At 44.6% G+C, this 23,100-nt stretch overlaps 1 protein-coding gene across 2 annotated transcripts in view; it reads right to left on the bottom strand.

Moving 5' to 3' along the window:
* Nucleotides 1–23,100, bottom strand: part of dnah2 (dynein axonemal heavy chain 2) — a 76,550-nt gene that overhangs the window by 7,467 nt on the left and 45,983 nt on the right. Inside the window, exons 44-80 of one of the 2 annotated variants that reach the window (XM_023966257.1) lie at nucleotides 22,263–22,400; nucleotides 22,014–22,172; nucleotides 21,784–21,936; nucleotides 20,522–20,613; nucleotides 19,069–19,264; nucleotides 18,529–18,753; nucleotides 18,333–18,437; nucleotides 16,479–16,667; nucleotides 16,313–16,398; nucleotides 16,108–16,238; nucleotides 15,869–16,033; nucleotides 14,621–14,788; nucleotides 14,389–14,549; nucleotides 13,527–13,666; nucleotides 12,156–12,288; nucleotides 11,948–12,087; nucleotides 11,658–11,868; nucleotides 11,455–11,571; nucleotides 9,528–9,669; nucleotides 9,219–9,388; nucleotides 9,021–9,137; nucleotides 8,778–8,942; nucleotides 6,451–6,573; nucleotides 6,220–6,368; nucleotides 5,806–5,872; nucleotides 5,583–5,733; nucleotides 5,352–5,500; nucleotides 5,147–5,280; nucleotides 3,819–3,963; nucleotides 3,542–3,741; nucleotides 2,425–2,551; nucleotides 2,167–2,353; nucleotides 1,935–2,083; nucleotides 1,671–1,854; nucleotides 1,394–1,584; nucleotides 295–486; nucleotides 30–214 (exon numbers count right to left, since the gene is read on the bottom strand). In XM_023966257.1, coding sequence (XP_023822025.1) covers nucleotides 30–214; nucleotides 295–486; nucleotides 1,394–1,584; nucleotides 1,671–1,854; nucleotides 1,935–2,083; nucleotides 2,167–2,353; nucleotides 2,425–2,551; nucleotides 3,542–3,741; nucleotides 3,819–3,963; nucleotides 5,147–5,280; nucleotides 5,352–5,500; nucleotides 5,583–5,733; nucleotides 5,806–5,872; nucleotides 6,220–6,368; nucleotides 6,451–6,573; nucleotides 8,778–8,942; nucleotides 9,021–9,137; nucleotides 9,219–9,388; nucleotides 9,528–9,669; nucleotides 11,455–11,571; nucleotides 11,658–11,868; nucleotides 11,948–12,087; nucleotides 12,156–12,288; nucleotides 13,527–13,666; nucleotides 14,389–14,549; nucleotides 14,621–14,788; nucleotides 15,869–16,033; nucleotides 16,108–16,238; nucleotides 16,313–16,398; nucleotides 16,479–16,667; nucleotides 18,333–18,437; nucleotides 18,529–18,753; nucleotides 19,069–19,264; nucleotides 20,522–20,613; nucleotides 21,784–21,936; nucleotides 22,014–22,172; nucleotides 22,263–22,400 — 5,636 coding nt within the window. The remainder of the gene's footprint in view (nucleotides 1–29; nucleotides 215–294; nucleotides 487–1,393; nucleotides 1,585–1,670; nucleotides 1,855–1,934; nucleotides 2,084–2,166; nucleotides 2,354–2,424; nucleotides 2,552–3,541; nucleotides 3,742–3,818; nucleotides 3,964–5,146; nucleotides 5,281–5,351; nucleotides 5,501–5,582; nucleotides 5,734–5,805; nucleotides 5,873–6,219; nucleotides 6,369–6,450; nucleotides 6,574–8,777; nucleotides 8,943–9,020; nucleotides 9,138–9,218; nucleotides 9,389–9,527; nucleotides 9,670–11,454; nucleotides 11,572–11,657; nucleotides 11,869–11,947; nucleotides 12,088–12,155; nucleotides 12,289–13,526; nucleotides 13,667–14,388; nucleotides 14,550–14,620; nucleotides 14,789–15,868; nucleotides 16,034–16,107; nucleotides 16,239–16,312; nucleotides 16,399–16,478; nucleotides 16,668–18,332; nucleotides 18,438–18,528; nucleotides 18,754–19,068; nucleotides 19,265–20,521; nucleotides 20,614–21,783; nucleotides 21,937–22,013; nucleotides 22,173–22,262; nucleotides 22,401–23,100) is intronic. The other variant, XM_023966258.1, reaches the window with a different exon arrangement.

Genomic DNA, 23,100 nt, shown 5'->3' with positions numbered 1-23,100 from the left:
AAAAAAGAAAAACAGGAAGTGGGTCTCACTTGTAGAGCGGCTGCGTTATGGCTGCTTCACAGAAAAAATCGTCCATGTACGTCGTCAGGAGGCGTCTGTCCCACTGGTCTGTGACGTGACCGCCGTAGATGATGTCAGCTATGAGGTGCTTGAGCGCGTCCCAGGGAATGTTGTCGTACTTGTCCAGGTAGAAGCAGAGCAGGTTCTCGCTCACCTGCAGAGGGGGCGAAGATCAGCCTTTGAAAGAAACCAAGGTCAGTTCTGCAGGAGGCTGGAGGACGGCTGCGGTCGGACCTCAAAGTCAGAATGGTTGAAGTCGTACACCACGTTCCAGCCCAGCTGCTGGAACTTCTTCCTCTCCTGCAGGAGGCTGTGGAAGAAGCAGAGGGAGAAGAGGAGCTTCCTGTAGGGCCCGGGCTTGGAGCAGCGGCTGAACTGAGTTTTGGAAACCAGCTTGAAGAGCCGCGTCATGTTTCCTTTCACGCCCTGCAGACAGCGGCAGATTGGAAGGAGGTCAATCGAGAGGCTTTGCTCTTCTTATGCTTCACACCGAGTGCGATTCGAGCGTCTAATTTGCGTCCTCCGCCTCTCTTTTGATGCGCGTCAAATAGGCTGCTCGCCCGTGTGGGAGGAGCTTTGGTAAAGCGCTTTTAGCCTCACCGCTACATGGAGGTATAGATTGATTGACACACCAGGCATGAGACGCACGTTCACTGCGTCTCAAGAACTTGTGTTCTTTGTGTTTCCTGTGTGTTAGCCAGTGGTATTCACACTGGACAACCCTTCTTCTTCTTCTTCTTCTACTGTTTACTAGCGCATGTCCAACACCAACAGTTGGAAGAGGTTTGGTGCAAAAAGTCAAAGCGGAGAGAATCTCCCAAATCTTGTTCCAAACTTCTTTGACAGCTCTATTCCGATATGTGAAAGACTTGTATCGTGCAATAGCAGACCCTCCTGGTACGATGAGGTTCACCATCAACTGCATGCGGCCGCTTTCAGCCTTACTTCCTTTTCTCTGTGACCCAGTTTGACGACTTGCTGTCCCGCATTAGTCCGAAAGTGGAAAAAAAAAAAAAAATAAGAAGAAGAAGAATCAAATTATAGGATCTTTTCATCGTTGTCTTTTTGTAAAAAGTAAAAATAAAGTTCAGAAGGAGAACAATCAGATTGTCCTCCATGTTGGTTTTGGACTCCACATGTTGATGATGACATCATCAAAGGAGTTCCTGATTGGTTGATCCACACAAAAATTCAGATTTTTGAACCTCTGGAAACATTTTGCTCAAACACGCCTCAGGACCTCAGATGGCATCTGCACATCGACTAAACATTAATCTAGACGCCCTGGACGCGCAGATCGCATTTGGTGTGAACGTAGCTGCAGAGGCGGCACCTTCGGCGGCTCGGTGGTCATCTTGATCCCCGCCTGGAGGATGGTGATGGGAAACTCGGGGTGTGGAGAGGAGCTGAGCCACAGTCGGAAGTTTGGGTGGGGCTTGAGCAGCTGCAGTTGCTTGATCAGCTCGTCCAGCTCCGGCATCCAGGACAGAGAGAGGTGGCAGTTGGCGAGGAAGACCCAGTGACCTGGACGGTAAAAAAAAGAAAAGAAAAGGTACTGGGATGAGCGTGGGTCCGTGGGTGGGGTGGATGAACGCTAAATGGACTTGTACCGTTTTTCACGCCCTCCTCGATCAGTTTCTTAGCGATAGGGGCCTGACCCTGACCGAGAGACAGGGCGTGGAAGTGCCGAGTCATGCCCGAGGAGTCTGCCAGCTGCACCAGCGCTCCTGTGGGGTCGACTCCCGGAGAAAGAACAAAGATCAGAGGAGTGCAGCTAGTGGACTCCTCCACAACCTGAGGAGGAGACAAAACAATCTGTAAGTCGGAGTGATGAGAACTCATTTTGGATGGACGAATGAGTTTTGTACACTCGCCTCCTTCATGTCCAGAGCAGGCGGCTCCACAAAGCGGTTGCCGAGGTTTTGAATGACGAAGGAGGTGATGCAGAAGGAGACGCGGTCCGGGCGGAGCGAGCGCACGATCAGCATCTTCAGGAACAGACTGCATTTGCTGTCCAAGTCATCTGGAGGGGAAACGGGAAAGATGGAGTCTGAAGCAGAGAGAAGGAGGCGCAGACACGGCGACACATGATGGAAGCCACCGGACCTGGAAGGGTGGAGTTCTCCGGCTCGGCGCTGATGAACCAAGCGTTCCAATCGCGAGGACTCTGCTGGAAAGAGGAAACGATGCTGCAGTGCCGGAACAGCTTGTCCAGCTCTGTGACGTTGTCCCAGCAGGAATCCGGCAGCCAGCAGCTGCAGGGATTATTCATCTGTTTGCTCCGGTCCAGAATCTAGAAGGTCCATCAGATTATGGATTTAGACCACGGAGGGCGAAGGTCCCCGGTCAAGAAAAGCGTCTTACCAGCCCGCCTCGAAGAAAGAAGTTGTATTCATCCAGGGCAAGTTTGCCGGCCGCCTGCAGGATTTTTGCGCACATGTGGAAGCTGAAGAGCAGCTTGTGGGCCTCGAACAGACCGCGACATGTGCTCCTGCAGCAGGGAGAGCGTCAGGTCAGAAACAGCCCGTCAGCAGGCAGACATGGAGATGGGCTTCTTAAGGACCCGCTCCGGTGAAAATGTTGTTTCTTTGTGTTTTAAACGTGCTCTTGTGGCATTTTTCTGACGATGACGGACATAAATAAAGAAAATTATGATTTAAATGGCATTCCCAAATAGTTCTTTAATCAAACTGCGGTGAATCAGGAACAGACACGATATTTGTGATCTAAAAGTCATGCTGGGCTGGCCACAAGCTCCCTCCTCTCAGCAACGGGGAGGGAAAGGGGGCGGGGTTGCTCTGCGCCAACAGTTTCCCCCCAAACTCAAAGGCAAATTTCTAATGATTTAGATTTTGGCTAAAAGCGGCATTATCATAATTAGGTGAAGAGTCTGGGTGTCATCCTGGATAGTTCAGTATCTTTTCAGTCCCATATCAGGAACATTGCTCGGTCTGCCCATTTCCATTTATGCAGCATTAATGGCCTACGCCCCTCCCTCACCGTCCCCTCTGCTTCTCTCCGCATCATCTCCAGAACCCCCTCCTTCATGTCATGGTTGTCCACCAGCTGCATTGGCTTCCCATAACCCCCAGGATCACATTCTTTACCTTTAAGGCTCCTCCACCAACTCCATACCTAAACCCCCTCTCGTTCTCTCCGGTCCTCCTCTCCTGTTCAGCTCTCTCTTCCTTCTGGCCCGACTCGCTACCAAACTCTGGAATTCCCTCCCTCCAGACCTACGTAGCATAGATTCTTTCCAAACTTTCAAATCAAAACTCATCTGTTTAGTTCTGATTCACTTTTGATTTTCTGTCAATGTTTTATTTATTGTCCTTTTAATGATTATTTTTGGCCTTTGCTTTGTACAGTATCCTTGGGTTCCTTGATAGACACTTTTGAATAAAATGTATTATTATTATTATTAGTATTAAAACCCCACTGGGAAGGCTTTGAAAATGAGTCTAAAGGATGGGACTTGAACCTGTACACGGCGTAGGTGTGGTAGCTGTTGAGGTTGGCGATCCTTTCCTCCAGCTTCTTGCTGAAGGTGCTTTTCTGGATGCTGAGGTTGAAGAGCTCGATGTAAGCGTCCAGAGAGAACTGGTACATGGGGTCCAGGCCGCCCATGTCGTTGAGAATGAAAAAGAGGAGGGAAGCTCTGTGTGCACACGGTCGATAGGCCTGTGAGAGCCGAACGGAGCAAAAGGATTCAGGTTGGATGTTAAAACAAACACGGCCTGCCAAGCATCCGTCCCGACCTCTCTGGCAGAGTCGATCTTCTGCTCGGTCTGCTGGCTCCTCTCCAGGTTCTCAGAGACTTTAGCGGACGTCTCCTTGGATGTCTGCAGGGTGTTCACCAGCTGCGGGTCGTCCAGCAGGGAGCCGGTTGCCTCGTTCAGCAGTCTGCAAACGAAAAGAGCGAAACGTCCCGCTGAACTCAGCAGCAAGCAGAAGAAGCTGGTTCCAAACAGGGTGAGGTCCAGGTTAAGCTCCCAGAGGAACATCGCTCTGATGGCTACACATAAATCCGAGAGTAAACAGAAAAAGCCAGAGATCTGCACTAAAAATGTGCCTTTGGCTTATCAGTCTGAAAATATGCAGTAATACAAGAAGAAAGCTGGGAAAACGCCTGACTATGGGAAGCACTTAATCCTGTAAAGACACTATATATATATATAAATTCACAATTTTTCAACTAAGATATTCTTTGATGAAATCAAAAACATTTTTGCAGTATTCTTTTTTATAAGATATAGATAGTATTAATTGTGGTGTATTTGGTAAGTTATTTTCACATCAATGTTAGTTAAGATGCAAAAATGAGTGTTCAGGAAAAAAAAACACCTTATTCTCAAATTTGATCTACTCATTTTTAACATGATGCATTACAAAGAATTAATTATCAAAACTTTTTTATTTGTTATGGTCAGCAAGTAGTCATTTTTATAAAATGAATAACAATAGATGAGTTATTCTCACCATGAAAATTAGCTAAACTTTTCCCGCCAAAAATGGTTTTGAGATTTCAAGGAAGCAGCCATTTTGAAATGAGCAGGAAGAGCCCTTCTACTGCCCCTAGTGGAAGGATGATGAACTACTGAGCAGAAAACATCTACCAAGTTATACACAGTGGGTTAAGGAGAGTTTGGATCATCCTAATGAGATAGAGGTCTCAGAAATGTTTGTTTCTGCAAGTAAGACGTCTCCATCTCTGAGGGTGTCGTCCATTTCATGACGTCAACCTAGAGCCGGCCTCGGCAGCGTGTCTGCATTTGGCCCACGTTCAAATAACTTCTGCAAATATAGATTCCCAAAAGCGTTTTGCTGATCCTGGAAGGTGCTGTTCCTCACTTTGTGAGTGTCAGTTTTTGTGGACTGGGAGGGGTTGGTGCTCAGAAGCAGGTTTTCAGAGGAACACTCAGAAATGTGTAAGGAGGGGTTGTTTTTTGTGATGAACTAACGTTATTACAGTACACTTAAAAGCTTAAAAATTGATTTTGCATGATATAGGCTCTTTGACTTAGTGTGTTTAAGTTTGGACACTTTCTGATGCATGCAGAGCTCCCGCAGCAGTTCTTTGATCTACCTGAGGATCTCGTCTTCCAGGTCTTGGAGGCTTTTCTTGCCAGCAGCAATGCTGATCACCAGAGTGTCCTTCTGCTCCTCCAGCTCCGGACGCTCCTTCCGCACCACAATTCCCAGCAGCTGGGCTTCCAGACCCTGCACACAGAGCAGCCGTCGAGGACAAAGGACGACAACAACGTGCACAGAGGACTGAAGAACCCTCAAACCTGCTCCATGATGGCAAAGTTGACAATGGTAGTCTTGGACGACACCTCGGGGGTGTAGTGGGGGTTTGACAGCTTGGTGGTGATGTAAAACCGGAAGTCTGGATTGTATTCCACTTCTTTGTCGCCCAGCTTCAGTAGAAAGCTGCCACCTGATAGAAAAACAAACCCAACGGGGACTCAGGTGTGGTCATGGAGACGTCTTCATGTCACGTATGTAATGATGGTTCCCACCTATGCGCGTCAGGGATTTGTTGAGGACAGGGTTAAGAGAAGGGTCCAGTTCTTCCTGGACATTCTGCAGCAAAACGGGATTTCCAAACTGGATAGCGTTTTCCAAGATCTGGAGGGAATCCACCATTCCAAATTCTACGATCTTCAGACCCTGTTGAGGGGGGGAGAACAGCCACGATCACAGACAATCCAAAGAGGATTACTTTCTTTCTTGAGCTCTGACCTTCTCTGCTTCCATATTTTTGATCCACTTCAGAGCTTGGCCCTGAGGGTCGATGATTAACGGCCATCTTTAGAAGAAGAAGAAGAAGAAACATTTTGACAGTTGGTGTGAGACAAACTAAATGGTAAATGGCGAATACTTGTGTAGCGCTTTCTACCTTCCTTGAAGGCCCAAAGCGCTTTACAGTCACAGATTCATTCACACACTGATGGCGGCTTTGCAGCCAAACATTGGCGCCAACCTTCAACCCCAGAGGCAAGGTGAGGTTTAGTGTCTTGCCCAAGCACACTTCAACGGGTAGGCAAGGCCTCTGATTGGAACCTACAACCTTCCAATCAAAACGCTGCACCACGGCCGCCAGACTAATCTCTAGGAACAGTTTACATCTTAACCAGAGGAGAGGAGAATTCTGACCGGTTTCCACGGGTGATGATGACCCCGTTTTCTGTAGAGAAAGCATCCGAGGGCAGGCCCTGAATGTTCCAGTCTCTCACCGCGGTGGGCTTGGAGAGGAACGCAGCAAAGCTGAACGCAGGAGAACAGGGGATTTCCAGAGTTTGGATCTGGGGCAGAGCATGTGGAAGAAGGAAAAGATGAGATACAAACGTGGAGGTGGGAAAGACGGAGCGAGACAGAGTGACAGACCTCTGCTATCCAGACCCCCAGCAGCTCGGCTCTGTAACTGGAAAGGAACGGCCCCATGTAGGAGAGGAAAGCTGCCGCCAGCAGGCAGTCCCCCACCAGGAACCGGACGTCTTCCTCAAGGCCCTGAAGCACAATGCAGGCCAACAAGGCTGAAGCACACCGGTGTTTTCAAAGACATCAAAGCAGAGTTTGTTTGAGGAGTGCTCATCTTTTAACAAAAAGGAGAAAAAGATGTTTACAAAATGTATGGTTAAAGGACCTATCCTGGGGGGGTGGGTGTCCCACTTATGACGTTTGAAGCCTCGCTACCTGGCTGTCCCACGATTCAGAAAGTGGTTCAGATTTTGTCTTGACTTTTGACAGTGACATAAAACACTCAGGCGCCATTCAGAATGGAGGTGATTGATGGAGAAAGTTTAGGTTGCATTTACACTGCAGGTCTTAATGACCATATCCGATTTTCTGACTATATTCGATTTTTTTGATGACCAGCTTACATCATCTTTTAAAAGTGACCCGTATCCGATTTTTGCATTTACACTATACTTACATAAGGTACACTAAGGTAACAGCTGATGGGGCTCCAGCTGTCCTCGGAACAGCAAAATCAGAGCACTAAAGCACCTTAATAAGTCATGTGATCTCAGTTGGTGGTGTCCTGAGTTGACGTCACTGACGTACAACTCGCATTTACTGGGGAATATCCGATTTGTCTGCTTACATGGCACACGCAAATGCACGTATCCGATTCGTATCAGATTTATTTCCACATATAAGTGAGGCCTGATTCCGATCTGAGAAAATTGGAATCCATGCGCTTTTTTCCTGCTTACACGTTCACCGGTAATATCCGATCTGTACCACATGAGAGGAAAAAATCGGAATTGGGTCACTTGAACCATGCAGTGTAAATGGGGCCATAGAGACACTTTGTAGACAGTTTGGAGACAGTCTGGAGACAGTTTAGAGCAGGGTTGCTCATTTTTGGTCCTTGAGATCTACCACTCAATGGCATGAATGTCCCGGTGGTGGTCAGAGGGGCCTTAGGCGCGAACGAGTCGCCAAGCCTCTGTCATCACCAAGTATGATTGAGGAGTGAATGAATAATGGACACATTGTAAACGCTTTGAGCGTCTGGAAAAGCGCAGATAAATCCAATCTGTTGTTATTTTTTTATTACTCCAGCTCTCCCTGCACTGCTTGCTGCTGATTACCTGGACCAGGTGAGTTCATTCAATCAGAATGTGGAGACGTCTGATTGAGCCAATCAGCAGCTAGCAGGACTTGGAGATCTGGAAAATAGTCAGGGTGGTAGATCTAGAGGACCAGGATGGAGCAGCCCTGGTTTAGAGACACTCTGGAGACAGTTTAGAAAAGTAGTTAACGTTTAGATTAAAGTTTTAAGATTCAGAAGAAGCCGCTGTTTATAAATAGAACATAAAGATGTGTCCCCTAATCAATTTTCACTGGCGATATTTCAGCGGTACAGAAGCACAATCATTGTCTCTACCCCAACCACCCTCACCTCACTGTGAATGATCATTTTGATCATTTTCCATACTGCATATATGCATATATTTACACACATACGCAGTATACAACGACAAACGTGTTTTGCATACTTCATCCACACTCTTCAAATTTCTTACCCACTGATATTTTTGTATCCAGTATATGTCCTGCTAGAGCAAATAAACCCTGAAGAACCTTTCCACTGGAGTGAGCTATTTGGTTGAAAAGGTTCAATGCTTCATGAAGCTTCATGTGTCCATTGCAAAGGTTTTGAAAAGTGATAGTGCCATTGAGATATTGAGATATATGGCCAGTAAAAATTGTTTTTTATTAAAAAAAAAAAAAAAAAGTTCCTCCTAAATCTTCAAACTGTCTCCAAAGTCTTTTTGACCACAACTCTTCATTAAAAACCCACAATTTAAATGGAGATTGAGGGGTTTATATCAATGAAAAAACTTGTGGAAAAATCCAAACCACTGCCTAAATCAAACATGTGGTACAGCCAGAAAACCAGGCTTTGGATGTCTGGATTTTCTCACTATGGAATGCCACATCCCCACAGTCAACCTATAACTGTGATAGTAAGCTGACTGATCTGTAACAGAACAAAGAAAACTGGAACAAAATGACTTTGTCCCAGTTAGCAAACAAACTGTTTCTTGCTTAAGCTTTATTTTTCCATAAAACGTAGTTTTCACTGCTGCTCAGCTTTCAAACCGGCTCCTAAACGCCGGTTTGAAACCCCGTCAGCCTGACTGTAGCAGAAAACCAGGCGTGTGTTTTCAGGTGTTGAAGTCAGCCTGAGGATGATGCACCTTCACTCTTTCCTCCCAGCGGATCTTCTCTCCAGCAAGTCCTATCACCAGTTTGGCGGCTCGGTCCAGTTTCACCTCCATCTCCTCTGACTTCTTTCTCAGGCTCTCCCTCATGACCTCCTTCTCCCCGTACTGCCTTTTCAGCTCCTCTAGCCTCTCCCCCACCTGCTCACACACAAACATGGCTGATCATCCGGATCTGGAAATCCAAAGCGCCTCTTCCCATCGTGTTGTCAAAATCACCTCGCCTAGTTTGTCCTGCGACTCAGACAGTGCGGCCTGTTTGTCCGCCAGCTGTGCTTTGGCGGCGTTCAGCTGGGCCCGCTTAGGCTCCACCTCCCTGTAGACATGACCGTATACCTGAAAGGGAAAAAAAGGTAGATCCTATCCACACTCTGAATGAAGTTTTCTGGTTCAAACATGAGGAGTTCCCTCTCGTACCTCCATGGCTCTGACCCACATGCACAGAGACTTGGCTGCCAGAGAGACTCTGCCGACAGTCTCAGGTTGGAAATCCTTCTGTCTGCAGAAGGTGCCGATCTTCTTCAGAACCTGGTCTGTGATTCGGTTCTTGTCAAAGTTCACCAGAGTTTTGATGAAGTTGGTGTCACCTGCCCAGAAGGTTCAGGATGGTAATTAAAACATCTCGATGCTCTAAAGCAGCAGTTCTCCACGTGTTCAAACAATGCAGTCTTATTAGCAGAACAGAGCTGCTTTAGGTTGGAGTTTGGGTCTGATCACTCCTCTCACCCAGCTCTTTCTTTGCTTCGGCCCACGAAGGGCTTTTTCCCAGCAGGGTCATGACCGCCTGCATCACCGTCTCCACCAGCGCCGGAGGACGGTCGTAGGACTTCATCTCTGTCAAGTCTTTCTTGTTCAGAGACTCCAGAGCCTGGCGGGGAGGCAGATGACGTTAGGGACAGAGACGGACTTACCATTAGGAAAAGGTAAGCGATTACACTTGCTAAATGCGAAGGGGGGTCTAAGGGCAGGGATGCCAGTATAGCTTAGTCAGTTTGTTAGTTCATTTTAGTATTTACCTATTGAACTCTTTGTATTCGTGATCCTTTTGAGTTCATGTTTTACTTCGAAGCCCATAGAGACGACTGTTGTTGTGATTTTGGGCTATACAAATAAAACTGAACTGAATTGAATTGAAATGTCTAAAATAATTTCCACCCCCACTATTGTTAAACTCTGTATTAAAAAACAAATAACTGAGACGGCGTGAAGCTGCTAATGTGAAAGTGTTTTGTCCTCTTCTGTTCTTGTGAAGCAAGGGACTATTCCATCTACAGCGAGTCGGTGACTGAGAGGCCGCTGATGCAGCGAGCAGACAGAGACTCTTTGAAGAGACTTAGATAGGATAGAAAAGGAGCATCGTAATACTGTTGATGCAATTCAAGAAAACAAAGGAAAACCGTCTAAGACAAAGTTCTAACGAGTTAAGCAGCAACAAAGCTACTGTGCTAGAAGACAGACAAAACAGGGAGGAGAACAGAATCAAAGGAAATCAGAAAGATTTAAAAAAAAAATGAGAACGAGTAAAGGAACTGAAAAAGAGAGGAAAGGTGAAGGGAGGGGCAGAAAATAGTCATGTGGAGAATATTTCTGTATTTTTGACGTCACTCCACAGTGCACTGTTTCGTTCCATCATTCAAGCATTTTTCAAGCATTTTAGTTTGTTTTGCCTTCTTTAGTGAAATCTGACAAAAAAAGACAGAAGAGTTTGTTCTAAATAAAAAGGGAGTTTGTGACGAGTTGGTGCATTCAATACATTCTATATGTTCTTGTTTTTTTAAAGCTGAAATGATGAATTAAAATACATTTTCTTGACAATGATGCCGTCTAAAAGTGGACCAGTGAAGAAGTTATTCAACAGGGGTTTATATTCAATACAGCCGTTGAGAGGGCCCCATGCTATTATTCGTCTGGGGCCCCAAGACTGCTAAGTTCATCACTGGTTAGGACCATTGACGGTATATGAGACCTGGACTGAGTGACCGCCTCCATCTCATGTTTCAAACAGGAAGTACCTGCTGGCTCCAAGAAGCCAAAATCCAAATTGAGAAATAAACTTTCATTACTCAATCATGATAGGGGAGGGGACTTCCAACAAGCTCATTCAAGATTGGCAAGAGTGGTTGCCATAGAAACAATGAGTTAGACCAACTTGGACCAATCACTAGCTGTGTTTCCATTACACACATGGGCAAAATTTATCCAAAGTCTAGAAATGTCGAAAATAAAAACAATTTCACAATGATGAAATCCTAATTATGCGAATAAACACAATCCAACTCACGCAATAAGTCATTCAAATTTCTTCCATGGCACTAGCACTCATCATCTATCAGAGGAGACATCAGCATCTTATTCAGGCCGTGGAGCAATGTCAATTTCGATGCGCCTCAAAAGCCGCCTCCTCCAAGCGCAAAAACATTTTTTTTAATAGTGTGAATTTTTTTTGAATTGTCCTGATTCCAGTAGCCAAAGTTATTATCACAAACCCAATTTGCGCAATTCCACAGTCAATAGAAACGCAGCTATACGTCGTCTGTCTCCAACATGGTGACATCTGTATCATAAAAAATGTCGACTGAATTGATTTCACTAGGTTGGAGCCACGAGTAAACCATTTTCTGTCAGATTACAGACTAGAGGGACAGAGAGGTACCTTCAAAGCTGCTTCCAGGGCGGGAAGCGCTTTGTCCAGATCCTTCTGTGCAGTTTCAGCCATTAACTTACACTGGGCCTCCTCGGCTGCAATTTTCTCACTGTGTTCCGTCACAGCCTGAAACAGAGCAGAAACAAAGACGCTGAATTCCCACAGTCCATGAAATTCAAAGATTTGCTGATTGTTTTGGGGTCCACCCGCACCTTCTGCTGATCAGCAGCCGCTTCCTGTTGCTGCAGGATGTGGGACAGGTACTCCTCACACTCCTTGGTGAACTGGGCCACCTTCCTCTTGGCCTCCTCCAGCTCCACAGACATGGCCTTCACTTTCTCATGAGTGTCGTCGATTTTAAAAAGCCCACTGCGCAGCTTGCCCACCTGCTCCCCCACCTCTGTGTGTTTCTCTGTCAGAAGCCTGAACAGACACAAACATCAGATCAGCTTTACATTTTGAAGACGCATGTTATGTTAGAGGAGAGGGTGGAGGTCCAAACTTCTTATATCCAGACACCAGCTCCAGGTAGTTGTTAGGCGTCACATAGTTGTGCCTCCTGAGCTCCAGCTTCATCCTTTCAGACACTTGTTCCACTGACTGGTGCATGGTCACAAAGACGGCTGCAACCTTTGCCTTGATCTGGACGGTCACAAAGTGTCTTAAGTGACATCAATTTCTAAACAGATTGAAGATTTTTTCCGCCTCACCCCCTCCAGTAAATCTGGCAGAAGTCCTTCCAAGTATCTCTCAGCGACCTCCAGCAGCGCGTCTTTGGGCCACTCGGAAAACCAGTCAATGGTGGTGCAGTTCACTACGGCCGGGTACTGCAGGATGCGCCTCCTGTTGGCAGACGGTCATTTGCAAAAGGTTTTGACTGCAGAACGTCTGCAAGCCACCGTTAAAGTCAACTCATTGACTGAATTTGAGGACTGGACTAAGTGAGGGTGACGTCGCCCTTGGAAACTGACTAACTTATGCATGGCTCCAACCAAATGAAGTCAATTTAATTGACGTTTTTTTTTTATATAGATGCCGCCATGTTGGAGCCAGACGTCGTCAGTTAGCAGCGATTGGCCCAAGTCAATATGAGTCATCATTTCTATGACAACCATTCTCATCAATCAGGAGTGAGGTTGTTGAAAGCTCACACCCCTGCCACTTCAAAGTGGGATACATAAAATCTGTCAAACAAACATTCATTTGATGTGGGGGCCGGCAAGAACCACTTCCTTTTACTGAGGCATCTGATTGGTCGGTTTCTAAAAAATCTTTTTAAAAGTCTGTTTGTGCCCCCCCTCAACAGGGTCTGAAGGTCATAGAATTTGGAATGGTGGATTCCCTCCAGATCTTGGAAAACGCTATCCAGTTTGGAAGTCCTGTTTTGCTGCAGAATGTCCAGGAAGAACTGGACCCTTCTCTTAACCCCGTTCTCAACAAATCCCTGAGGCGCATTGGTGGGAACCATCATTACATAAGTGACATGAAGATGTCTCCATGACCACACCTGAGTCCTCTTGGGTTTGTTTTTCTATCAGGTGGCAGCTTTCTAATGAAGCTGGGCGACAAAGAAGTGGAATACAATCCAGACTTCTATAGAGACGTAAAGATATATATTCAGACATAAAGAGCTATAACTCATTCATTCTATGTGTCAGAATAACCTTTCTTTTCAAGCAGGGAGTAGAAATTCTTGTTTTTTTTTTGCACAAGATAGATAAGGTCTTTAATAATCCCTGAGGAAATTTAAAAGTGGCCATCTGATGAGAATCATAAAACACACAATAAAATCATCAATAGATTAAGTAGATAAAAAATAAATAGATTAATAATTTAAAAATCAGTGGGTTAAACTGAATTGAAAGAAATTGCTTCTTAGACTTGTATTGCCTGACGGCACAAGGAACAAACGATTTCTTCAGTCTGTCTGTGGAGCAGAGCTGGGACAGCAGTCTACTGCTGAATGGACTCCTCCTGCAGGTGAAGGCCTCATGTGGGGGATGTGAGGGATTCCTCATAGTTCACTGTTGTAAATTTCTAGCTGGGTCCACAGCATCTTTGCCAGTCACAGAAGAACCCACCTGAATTGTTCTCCCACTGGACTCACGCAGAGAACGATATGCAGGTTGTTTCGGACTCGCTCGACCAGGTAAGTGAACAGAGACTCGGGGGTTTCTGGCACGCCATCCTCCCTGGCGGAATCTGACAGAGCGTGGCACACCTACACAGACAGACCAGAGAGTTCTTGCTGTAGGACACACTGCTGACTCAGCTCAGAGGCATTCATCGCTTTCAGGTTGAAAAAGAGCAGTTCACCTGATTTCAGTTCACTCTAAACAGAAAATTACTAAATCATATATGCGGCATTTAAGTAAATGATGTATACATGTGTATATAATACTGAGCTGTAGTTTTGTTTGTAAAAGCAGCATTTATTTTTATGAACTCATTTTTATCAAAGTTTTCCATAACTCTGGAACGACTCCTCAACTGCAGTTGAGAACCAGTAAAAAATACTTTAGCGTCATCTGCATAAAAAGACACGTTTTGAAACCTTTCATTAAATCATTTATATTTTAAAATACTCATTTCTCATGTCAATCAATGACCTCTGCGGAACGCCACAAGAAATGTTTAAAAGCCAAAAAAAAAAATCAAGTTCCACAAATTGTTTTTTATTAATCAATTCATTCCAAATCTATTCTGATGCTTGACCTTTTTTCCATTATTCTTTTTATTAATTTAATTTAAAGTGTTTTTGAAGTCTATAGACAAATTAACTGTCAAGTGATACATTTGTATATATATATATATAGAGATAGACAGACAGACAGAAAATGCTTAACGCCCCATATAGCGCACTAACTGGGGAGTAGTGAGGGAGTTGAGACACAACCAGAGTGTTTTCATTTATTGGAGACAATGTCGGGATAAAAAACCAACCTCAACAAACTCATCTGACTTGTAGAGGTTTGGCACCTCCCCTGAGCTCAGGATGTTGTTGATGTCCTCCAGGAAGGATTCGTCAACAATATGAGTATCGCTGAACAGGAAGACTGTGGGCTTGTTCTCCACTCCAGCCAAGCGGTACAGCTTCTTAATGTCTGTCAGGAGAAGGACTCAAAACTGAGAGGGGAGTTTTCCCACCGCAGTGAGCCGTGGAACTGGATCTTACCTTCTCTGAACTCCTGCTTGCGGTACTGCTTGGTGACCTCCACCTGGAAAAGTCGGTACCCACAGATGAAGGCAGCGATCTTGGAAAGACTCTGTCTTCCGGAGCCGCCTATGCCGATGAGGAGCATGTTTCCTCTGAGCTGACTGATGACGCGCACCACACGTGTTACTGCAGAGGATGGAGAGGATCCAAAACAACAGCAGTGACCCCAGCAGAATAGAAACTTCTCACACTTTTAACAGTATAAACCAGAATAACATTTATATTGAACGAGAGGCAAATCTCGATGCTCTTGGAGGAAACAATTGTGACGATTTGAACGAATCAATGGAAACATTTTCCAGTGAGCATATTCACACTTTAAAATCATTTAGGCCCAGTTACATTTTTATAAAACAAATGCGTTTTTTCTTTAATAAGTTACATGTTTGGACTTGGAGCTGCTTTTTTTTTAGTTTTTTTCAGTAGATTCAGCTTCAGCCAGGTCAGAAAACTTTTCTCTGTGTCTCCTCCATTTTAGCTGCAGGCTTCAGTTTGAAGGTTCGAAAATAGCTGAAGTATCCTCCAGAATCTTCAAACAATCAGTTTTTTCTTTGGCTGCTTTGCTTGTTGACTTGAAGACCAGAAAAGTCATACTTCTCTAACCATAAATGGAGAAAAAAAGTGTTGATGGCATCACTGGACTAATGTAAAATCCAAATTCTGTCCAGGTGAGATTTGTTCTGGTTAAGAAAAATATGTCCTTCTAAACTCAGAAATAAAAGAAGTACGATTTGAAATGCTTCAACTAACCTACAGTTCAAGCAAATTGTTGTTCAGGAGTTTTAATACATTTGTTAGTCAATTTAGTCTTTTTTGCATAACAAATATACACGCCATCTTTTGTCAGAACTTGCTAAATAAATCCCTCATGGGGTTGCTGGAGCCTATCCCAGCTACTGTTGAATGAAGGCGGGGTACACCCTGAACAGTTGTTGCAGGACCACACGCTCAGATTCAGGGTAAACTGAGCGCCAGCTGTTAACCCATGAAGCATGTTTTTGGACTGTGGGAGGAAACCTGGAGAAAACCCACGCATGCACAGGGAGAACATGCTAACTCCACACAGAAAGGACTTGAACCAGGGCGTTTTGGCTGTGGGATGAGAGTGCTAACCACTAATCCACTGTGCAGCCTAAGGATGGCTATATGAGGAACCGTCAAACACACGAAAAAGCCTGCTTATTGGTGATGTGCAATCATGTTTACTGTGCTCGATGGCGTCCTGAAACAACACAGGATTCATGGGAACCATTCCAGGGGTCGTGTTGTAACCCTCCAGCTGGGACTCCAGGAACGTCTTCAGAACCGTCATGTCCACGATGTCCACATAGCTGGACTGCCTGAAGCCGGACTCTGGACTCAGGAAGTCCCCTGACGCACACAAGAGAACGTAAACCCCCCCATCCCCTCACGTGTGTGGACACCTCACAGGCAGACAAAGGTACCAAAAATCGGCGCTTGCTTGTTGGGACAGATGCTGTGCAGCGGGACGTTGAAGTGAGAGGCCACTTTTTCCTCCAGCAGAGCCAGAAAGGCGTCCGTGTCGCTGCGGCTCACGAGTCGATCTGAGAAAACTCTGAAAGGAACGAAAGGTAAAATGCCCTGACACAAAGCACAGCAGAGCATTTATAAATGCAATGGGGGGGTTACCGGAAGCACTCGTGGATCCACAGTCTTGTGATGCTGTTTTTGGTATCATGGAAGTCCGGACTGGCCCTCAGCAGACCCTGAAACACCTAAAAGGCCCCCGACACAAGCAAAAGTCAATCCAGCTTAAGTCAGTACATCAGCAGAAACTGTGCTGCTGTCTCCGTACCTTTGAAATGTCTCTGAGGTTAAAGAGGTAATGTATCTTGGATGGTGTTGGGAGAAAAGCCCCTCGGACTGCATCGAACAGCTCTATGGTGGAAAGAGTCAGAATTTCTCCAAGTGGTTGCAACTCCTCCGTAAACCTCTGCAGCTTTTTCTGGATCATGGAGCCGTAGATGCTCCTGATCTGAGCCCTCTGCAGGAACAAATGATGGAGACGATCAAGGCCACAGAGTCTCTAGCGCCACGCTGATCAAAAACTTTGTGTTGCCGTCTGAGTCGCAGGAAAAAGGACGCGTAGTCCACTTTGAGCAAACGTTAGAAAAGCAGCTCCAGAGTCGAGTGTTTCCACGTGGAAATCAGCTTTTATTTAAAGATTGAAGGGGATTCATTTCCCAACAAAGAAAGACTGGAGAAGAATGGAGACAGAAAACCAGGGGCAGCAGAGAGAAATAAGGAAATGTGAGGAAGAAAGCCAAATAAAACGAAAAGAAAGGAACAAAAGGGAAAAAACCCTTAACAGATGACATCACATAAAAGACGATGGATTATATTAGCAATAACTATGCTGCTTTATCGCATTTAAAGACCGACTCTGATAAAAAAATGTTTTTTTAACATGTTAAGGTTTTTTTTTTTTAATCTAGGGGATATATAAAGAAAAGGAAGTTAAAAATAGTATTTCTTTCTCCACATCACTGTGAATAAGGAGCAGACAATAACAAATGCAGTTTGAAAAAAGATCGTATTTGTGACGTAAAGATACGCGGGGCAGGCCTCACGCCCCATTCTGACGGATCGATCCATGCACGCCGCCTTTGTTTTCCTCATCTGAGCTGGAATCCGGCTCATAACTGTACAGCTGAATAGCTCCAATGTTGCCCCCTTGTTGTTGTTTTGTTGTTAGATTGGAAGTGTAAGGCGCTGTAAGCTAGAAGGAGAGAGTGTAAACCCGGCCTGTCCAAAGTCCGGCCTGTGGGCTAAATTTCTACCTGTGGCTGTTTGACCTTCAGAGGCCTAAACGCCAAACGCGAGGAACTGATTTATTGAGTGTCTAACTTTGTGTTATTTTCCTTTTCACAGGATTTGCATTTAGAAGTTTACAATGAGCATTTAATAATTAATAATATGTAACATTTAATGTGAACCTAGATTTAACGTTTTTGTCCAGACAGACTTTATTTTATTTCTAGTCTTTCAAATATGAACTTCCCAGACATTTTGGCATAAATTTATTATGATTTTTTTCTGTTCTATGTGAAGCAGTGAAAAGTATTTCATTTAAAAAAAATGTCAATAGTTTATTTGTATTAAAATAGTGAAGGCTGATGGGGATTTTCGATTTACACGATTTGGCCCTTTTTGCAAAAATGTTGGACACCCCTGATGAAAACAGATGAGTAACGGGAAGGGGGGCGGGGTTGCTCCACGCCAACAGTCCTGCCCACAGCTCAGAGGTAAATTTCTGATGAACTAGTAGCTCTCTGCAGAAACTATGTCTTCAAAAAAATTTTTTAATATAAACAGCATAATCACAATTAAAAGACTACTGGGAACACTTTTAAAATAGATCGATAGACTTCACCCCATCCCTAATATCCCACTCTCCCTCTCTTTTCCTTTGCATATATTATTACTATAAAAAAAGATAAGTATCAAATGGCAGGTTTATACAAATAACAAAACAAAAGGAGTTTATACAAATATACACCGTTTGTCTGAAGATCCATAAACCCCTATTGTAAATCAGTCCAACACAAGAGGCCTTCAGCTCTGCTTGCTCAGCTGTTGGACAGGACAAGTTAAAAACAAAAAGATCAAAAGATAATCGGAGTGGAATTTTAAACGGAGAGAGACTTACATCAGGAAAAGTCATATTGATGATGCTGAAGTGACCCTGTAAGCGGGAAGAGATCTGGGTCCTCCCACCACCAGGGGGCCCCATGGAGGCCAACAGGAACATGCCCTGGTACAGTTACAGCACAAACACGGTCAGTTTCTTTGCGACTTGTTGGTAGAAACCAATGAGCAGCAGAGGGTCTTCACGGTCGTCTCACCTTGATGTAGTTTGGGGTTTGTTTCTGCAGGTCGTACCAGAAGCCGTAGTCCATCCACAGGCGCAGCAGCTCCAGCGGAGGCTGAGAGCCAAACAGGTCATGGGCCGGCATGTTGAGGTCATCCAGAAAACAGAGCAGCTGCTTCCCACCAGCTGGCACCAAGGCACCTTTGGATCTCCTCTCCAAGCGGCTCTCCACGATCGCCTGGACGTTGTTGGACGAAGTCTGAAGGATTAAGAGGCGGTCATGAAAACCAAGCATTTAACTGTAGTCCTCAGATTTGAGGGAGATGGGCGCCAGAACAAACTGTGGCAGCAGTGATGGATGTGGAGGGGAGGCTGCACCGTTAATTACAACCTCCATCATGTCTGGTTCTCATTCAGCTGTTTCCAGTAACTTCACGATCGGGCGGGGAAAATATACGACTTTTAATCAGTGTGTTGAATTTGAGACGGAGCCTATCCGTCACTGAGAGGTGGTTTGCACGCTGTGTGATGGATCTCCTGCTGTGAGGAAAAATGGAGCGTGGAGGAAACACACCTGTGCAGACATGTTGATGGTGAGGGACGTCCAGTTCTCCCCCAGGCCCTGCAGGACACTCTGAGCCACCAAGGTTTTCCCGGTCCCCACCGGCCCAGTGAGCAGCACGGGGTGCTGACCGGCCACCAAAGCCTTCACCAGTAGGTTGTAACGAACTGTGTCCACCGTCGGGATTATAATCTTGTAGAAAGGAGTGCTGAGGGATAGAACAGCCTAGATGAGATACCTTCTCAGGTATAAAGCCTTAGTCACATGTCATGGAGGGTCAGAGCGAGGAGCGGGCGCATGTAAAGAGGAGTACAGGTATGTCTTGCTGTTCTCTCGTTGTGTTCACCACAAGGTGAAAATGGAACGTATCATTGCAGTGGTGTGGTATCGGGAAGTAACCTTAAGGCTAATGGCAGTTGTACGCATGACGTACAGGCGATGGTATCGTATTACACCAAACTCAAATTGTTAGTAAGGCGCGAGTGCCGACCCCTCACTAATTATGCGCAAAAGCCGCATGCATGGGGCAATAGACGTACAGGATGCCCACACAACCTACGCTAAGTGAGGCTGCATGAAAGGTGCACTAACAGGTTCCTTGCGTCGTATGCAGGATTTTGGGAAGTTGGGGGAAAAAAACTGGATGAACTGCCAGGAACATTTTCGCTCTACAGGCTCACAGATCAATCTACGATCTTGATATTCCATGCGGTCACCCGTAAAGGTTTGCCCATTTTTTACCCACAGACAGCCAATATCCACCCTTAAAGGCTGTGTCATACAGCCTTTACGTACATTTAGCGCAATTTCCTCTTGTGAAATTTCAGTCTTTTTCGTAATATGTTCGTGAAAGATGTACAGTAATTTATAAGTGTTTTTTTCTTCTTTGTCTTCGTCATTCATCGACGTGTGCAGATGTCCATAGACGGTCTCGGCCAATGCGTCTTTACGTGAATTTGGTTTTAAATTGTTCAGAATTTTTGGTCGAATGAGAATTACACAGTTTATGCTTATTGTGCGTAGTTTTTAACACAATTATTATCTAAATCTTGCATAATTGTGCAGGATTTTTGTGACATACATACACAAATTTGTGGCTTTCCACGACCGTTTCACGTATGTTTACGAATGTCTTAACAGACGCATGTCCCACCGATGTATGACTTTTATGTCGCGTATAGGGCGCACATTTCATGTTCAAATGACGTAATTGATGCACAAATTTTGGGCCAGTCTGGCTTTCATGTTGATTTACGTGTTCTTTGTGTGGTTTATTTGCACTTCTTTCGTGGTTTAACATGTCTTATTTGTGAAAAATCTTGAAAATGTCACTAAAGACCACAACTTTTCTAACTTTTTCCAAGTATATTCTCGTGGAATATGCGCAAAATGTACATAGTGACTGTGTGACCTTTAGGGCAGTTGTGACTAAAGCTTTAGATATGTTCACATGAACTATACTTACTCGTCGTTGTAAGGCCAAAATTTGGGGACTTTGTCCTCAAAAGGCACCCAGGCTTCCCTGTTTGGATCCACATAGTACTCATAGACGGTATCCTGGAAGGGCAAAAGGTAAAAATGTCTGAACAGAATGAGGTTTCTCAACCAAAAATGGTGATATTTTCCAGTAGTTCATTTGGGGATACGTGTATCGATTCAAAAAGCTGTCAAGACGATATTTTTAAAATTATTTTTTAATGTCCTTCAGCGGCTGAAGTTGGCAGCACCGCCCACTGAGCCTCTTTGAGCAGCTCTGCACGCACAAAACAACAACATCTCAGCGAAAAGCAGCTTGTTTTGTTGCATCCTTCAGGCTCCTGAACCGTTTGAAAGTACTGGAGTAGCAACATTAAGCAATTACTTATTGCACTTTATTTCCTCAATCATACTTTTAGGCCCTTATTGGTTAAGCCACATTCATTCCATTTTTTTTCTACTGAAATATATTTTGTTGTGGAAATCAGACAATGTTGACTCTTACCTTTATATGTTTTAATTTTCCGAAATAAAGGCACTAGGAATTTGCTTGGGTAAAAGCAACTTATATGAGATCTAGTTCCAGTGCTTAAGGCTGCATGAAATTAGTAAACAGAATTTTACCATTTTATTCTAATGAAGGACGTACTGAAATTCAGGTAGAGTTTTTTTTAAGTAATACTCTGGAAAAAAAACAAAAAAAACGTGTTCCGATACAATATTGAGATACGTATTGTATCGTATCGTGGGACGCGTATCGGGAAATGTATCGTATCGCCAGACTCTTGCCGATACACACCGCTAATGCTGACAGTTCAAGGCAGAAAATGTATTTCTAAAATTTGGAAGCACTTCACAATAAAGCGGACATTTGCAACAAATAGGGTCTAAATGGTGTCTTTAACAGATTTTAATGTGTTTCTTGTTCTCGTGCCTGAAACAGTGCAATGTGAGGCGTTCAATGACACACTTTCATTGATGGTAAATAAGACTGATCAGAGCTCAATTTTAAGTATGGCACAAATGTCACAAGAATTTAAGTAAAACTTGTTCAACTTCATGTAATTCCCAAAGAAAATTCTGGAAATTTTATGTATTTTGAGCGAAGTTTGTGTCGATTACAATCTAATTTGTAACTACAATCTAGTGTCTTTGTGCTGATTTGCTTGTGGAGGAAATTATGCTTTTAACTTTGCAAAATACACAGTTCGGCTTTGGTTTAGTTGGTGACCCTTTGCTCGATAGACGGACCTCGAAAGGGAAGGTACCCTCCATCTCTCGCAGGAATTTGTCCATCTTCCTCCGTCCGTCCTCGTCCACGGAGGCACAGACGGACCAGATAAGGCTGAAGACAAAGCACAGCTCCACCAGCCTTCCCTGCTTTTCCGTGTCCGAGTGATTCGCCTGACGGACGGGGGAGGAGACGGGTGAAAAACACGTCTAATCTGGTTTCCGCTCAATAAAGGCAGGACTGGACTGACCCCACTGCTGTCTGTAGTCATGGAGTCATAGAGGCGACACAGGGAGATGACACCATTCAGCTCAGTGATGGGGATCAGCTCCTTACAGTGGGTCTTCTTAAAAGTCAGCGTGCTCTCCAAGTATTTTTCCAACAAACACTTTAGATGATCCACCTCGACCTAAGAGGTCACAGCCAGCATAGCAAAAAATGAGTTCTTCCCATCTTCTCATTGAAGAACATCAACTTTTCTGATCAAAGGGGGTCGTACTTTGTTTTTTTTGTCCAGCCAAGACTGAACAAAAGGCCTCCATCCCAGGTCGGCGTAGTCGTTGTAGACGATCCCACAGCGGGACACTGTCGCCGGAGAAGCCACCGCCAAGTTCTCCACCTCGAACAAAAGGGACACCTACGGGGAATATGTGTGGGGGTGTTTTCATGAATTCTGTGTCTTTGTTGATCAAGAAGACAACGCTAAGGCTGCTGTCTTCCCTTACACAAACATCTCACAACTAGACACAAAACCTACAGCTGGAGTCCCACGAGACGCTCTCATTCGGACGAAGGAAACAAAGAGTTTAGCTAAATTTTAAAATGCTTTTAGGATTTGAAACGCGTTATCCTGACCCACAAAACTAAAAAATAGCAAAATGATCCATGAATTTGGGATTTTCTCCTGGTATTTTCTGGGATTGGTTTTGTGTGAATGCAAAGCAATTTCCAGGCAGAAGTTGTGGGAAATAAATAAATGTCATTTGTGCACCCCTAACAGTATTTTCATAACTTTTACCTGTAATCTGTCACAGTTTGCTAAATGGGTCGGTTTGTTTTTAGAAACCAGTCTCTAGCAGTTCAATGGCTCCAGTTTTCCTCCTTTACAATCAAATTTCTTTCTCTTTCAGGTGTTTTTGTACATGTTCCCAGTTGATTTGAATTTGCTGTGGATTTTGAATCTGTGCTTCAGCTTAAGAAATAAACCTTTGGGCGAACTTTTAAATCTTTTTGTTTTTCAAGTTTGTGTTCTAAGTTAGTATTTAAAGGGCCTGTAAAAACCTGCAAAACCTGATTTGGGAGCTTTTAAGTGTAATTTTGATCCGTTCCCGCATTTT

This window comes from Oryzias latipes, chromosome 18 (genome assembly GCF_002234675.1).
Source record: "Oryzias latipes chromosome 18, ASM223467v1".
NCBI lineage: Eukaryota > Metazoa > Chordata > Actinopteri > Beloniformes > Adrianichthyidae > Oryzias > Oryzias latipes.
This window is presented reverse-complemented; position numbering and strand designations above follow the sequence as displayed.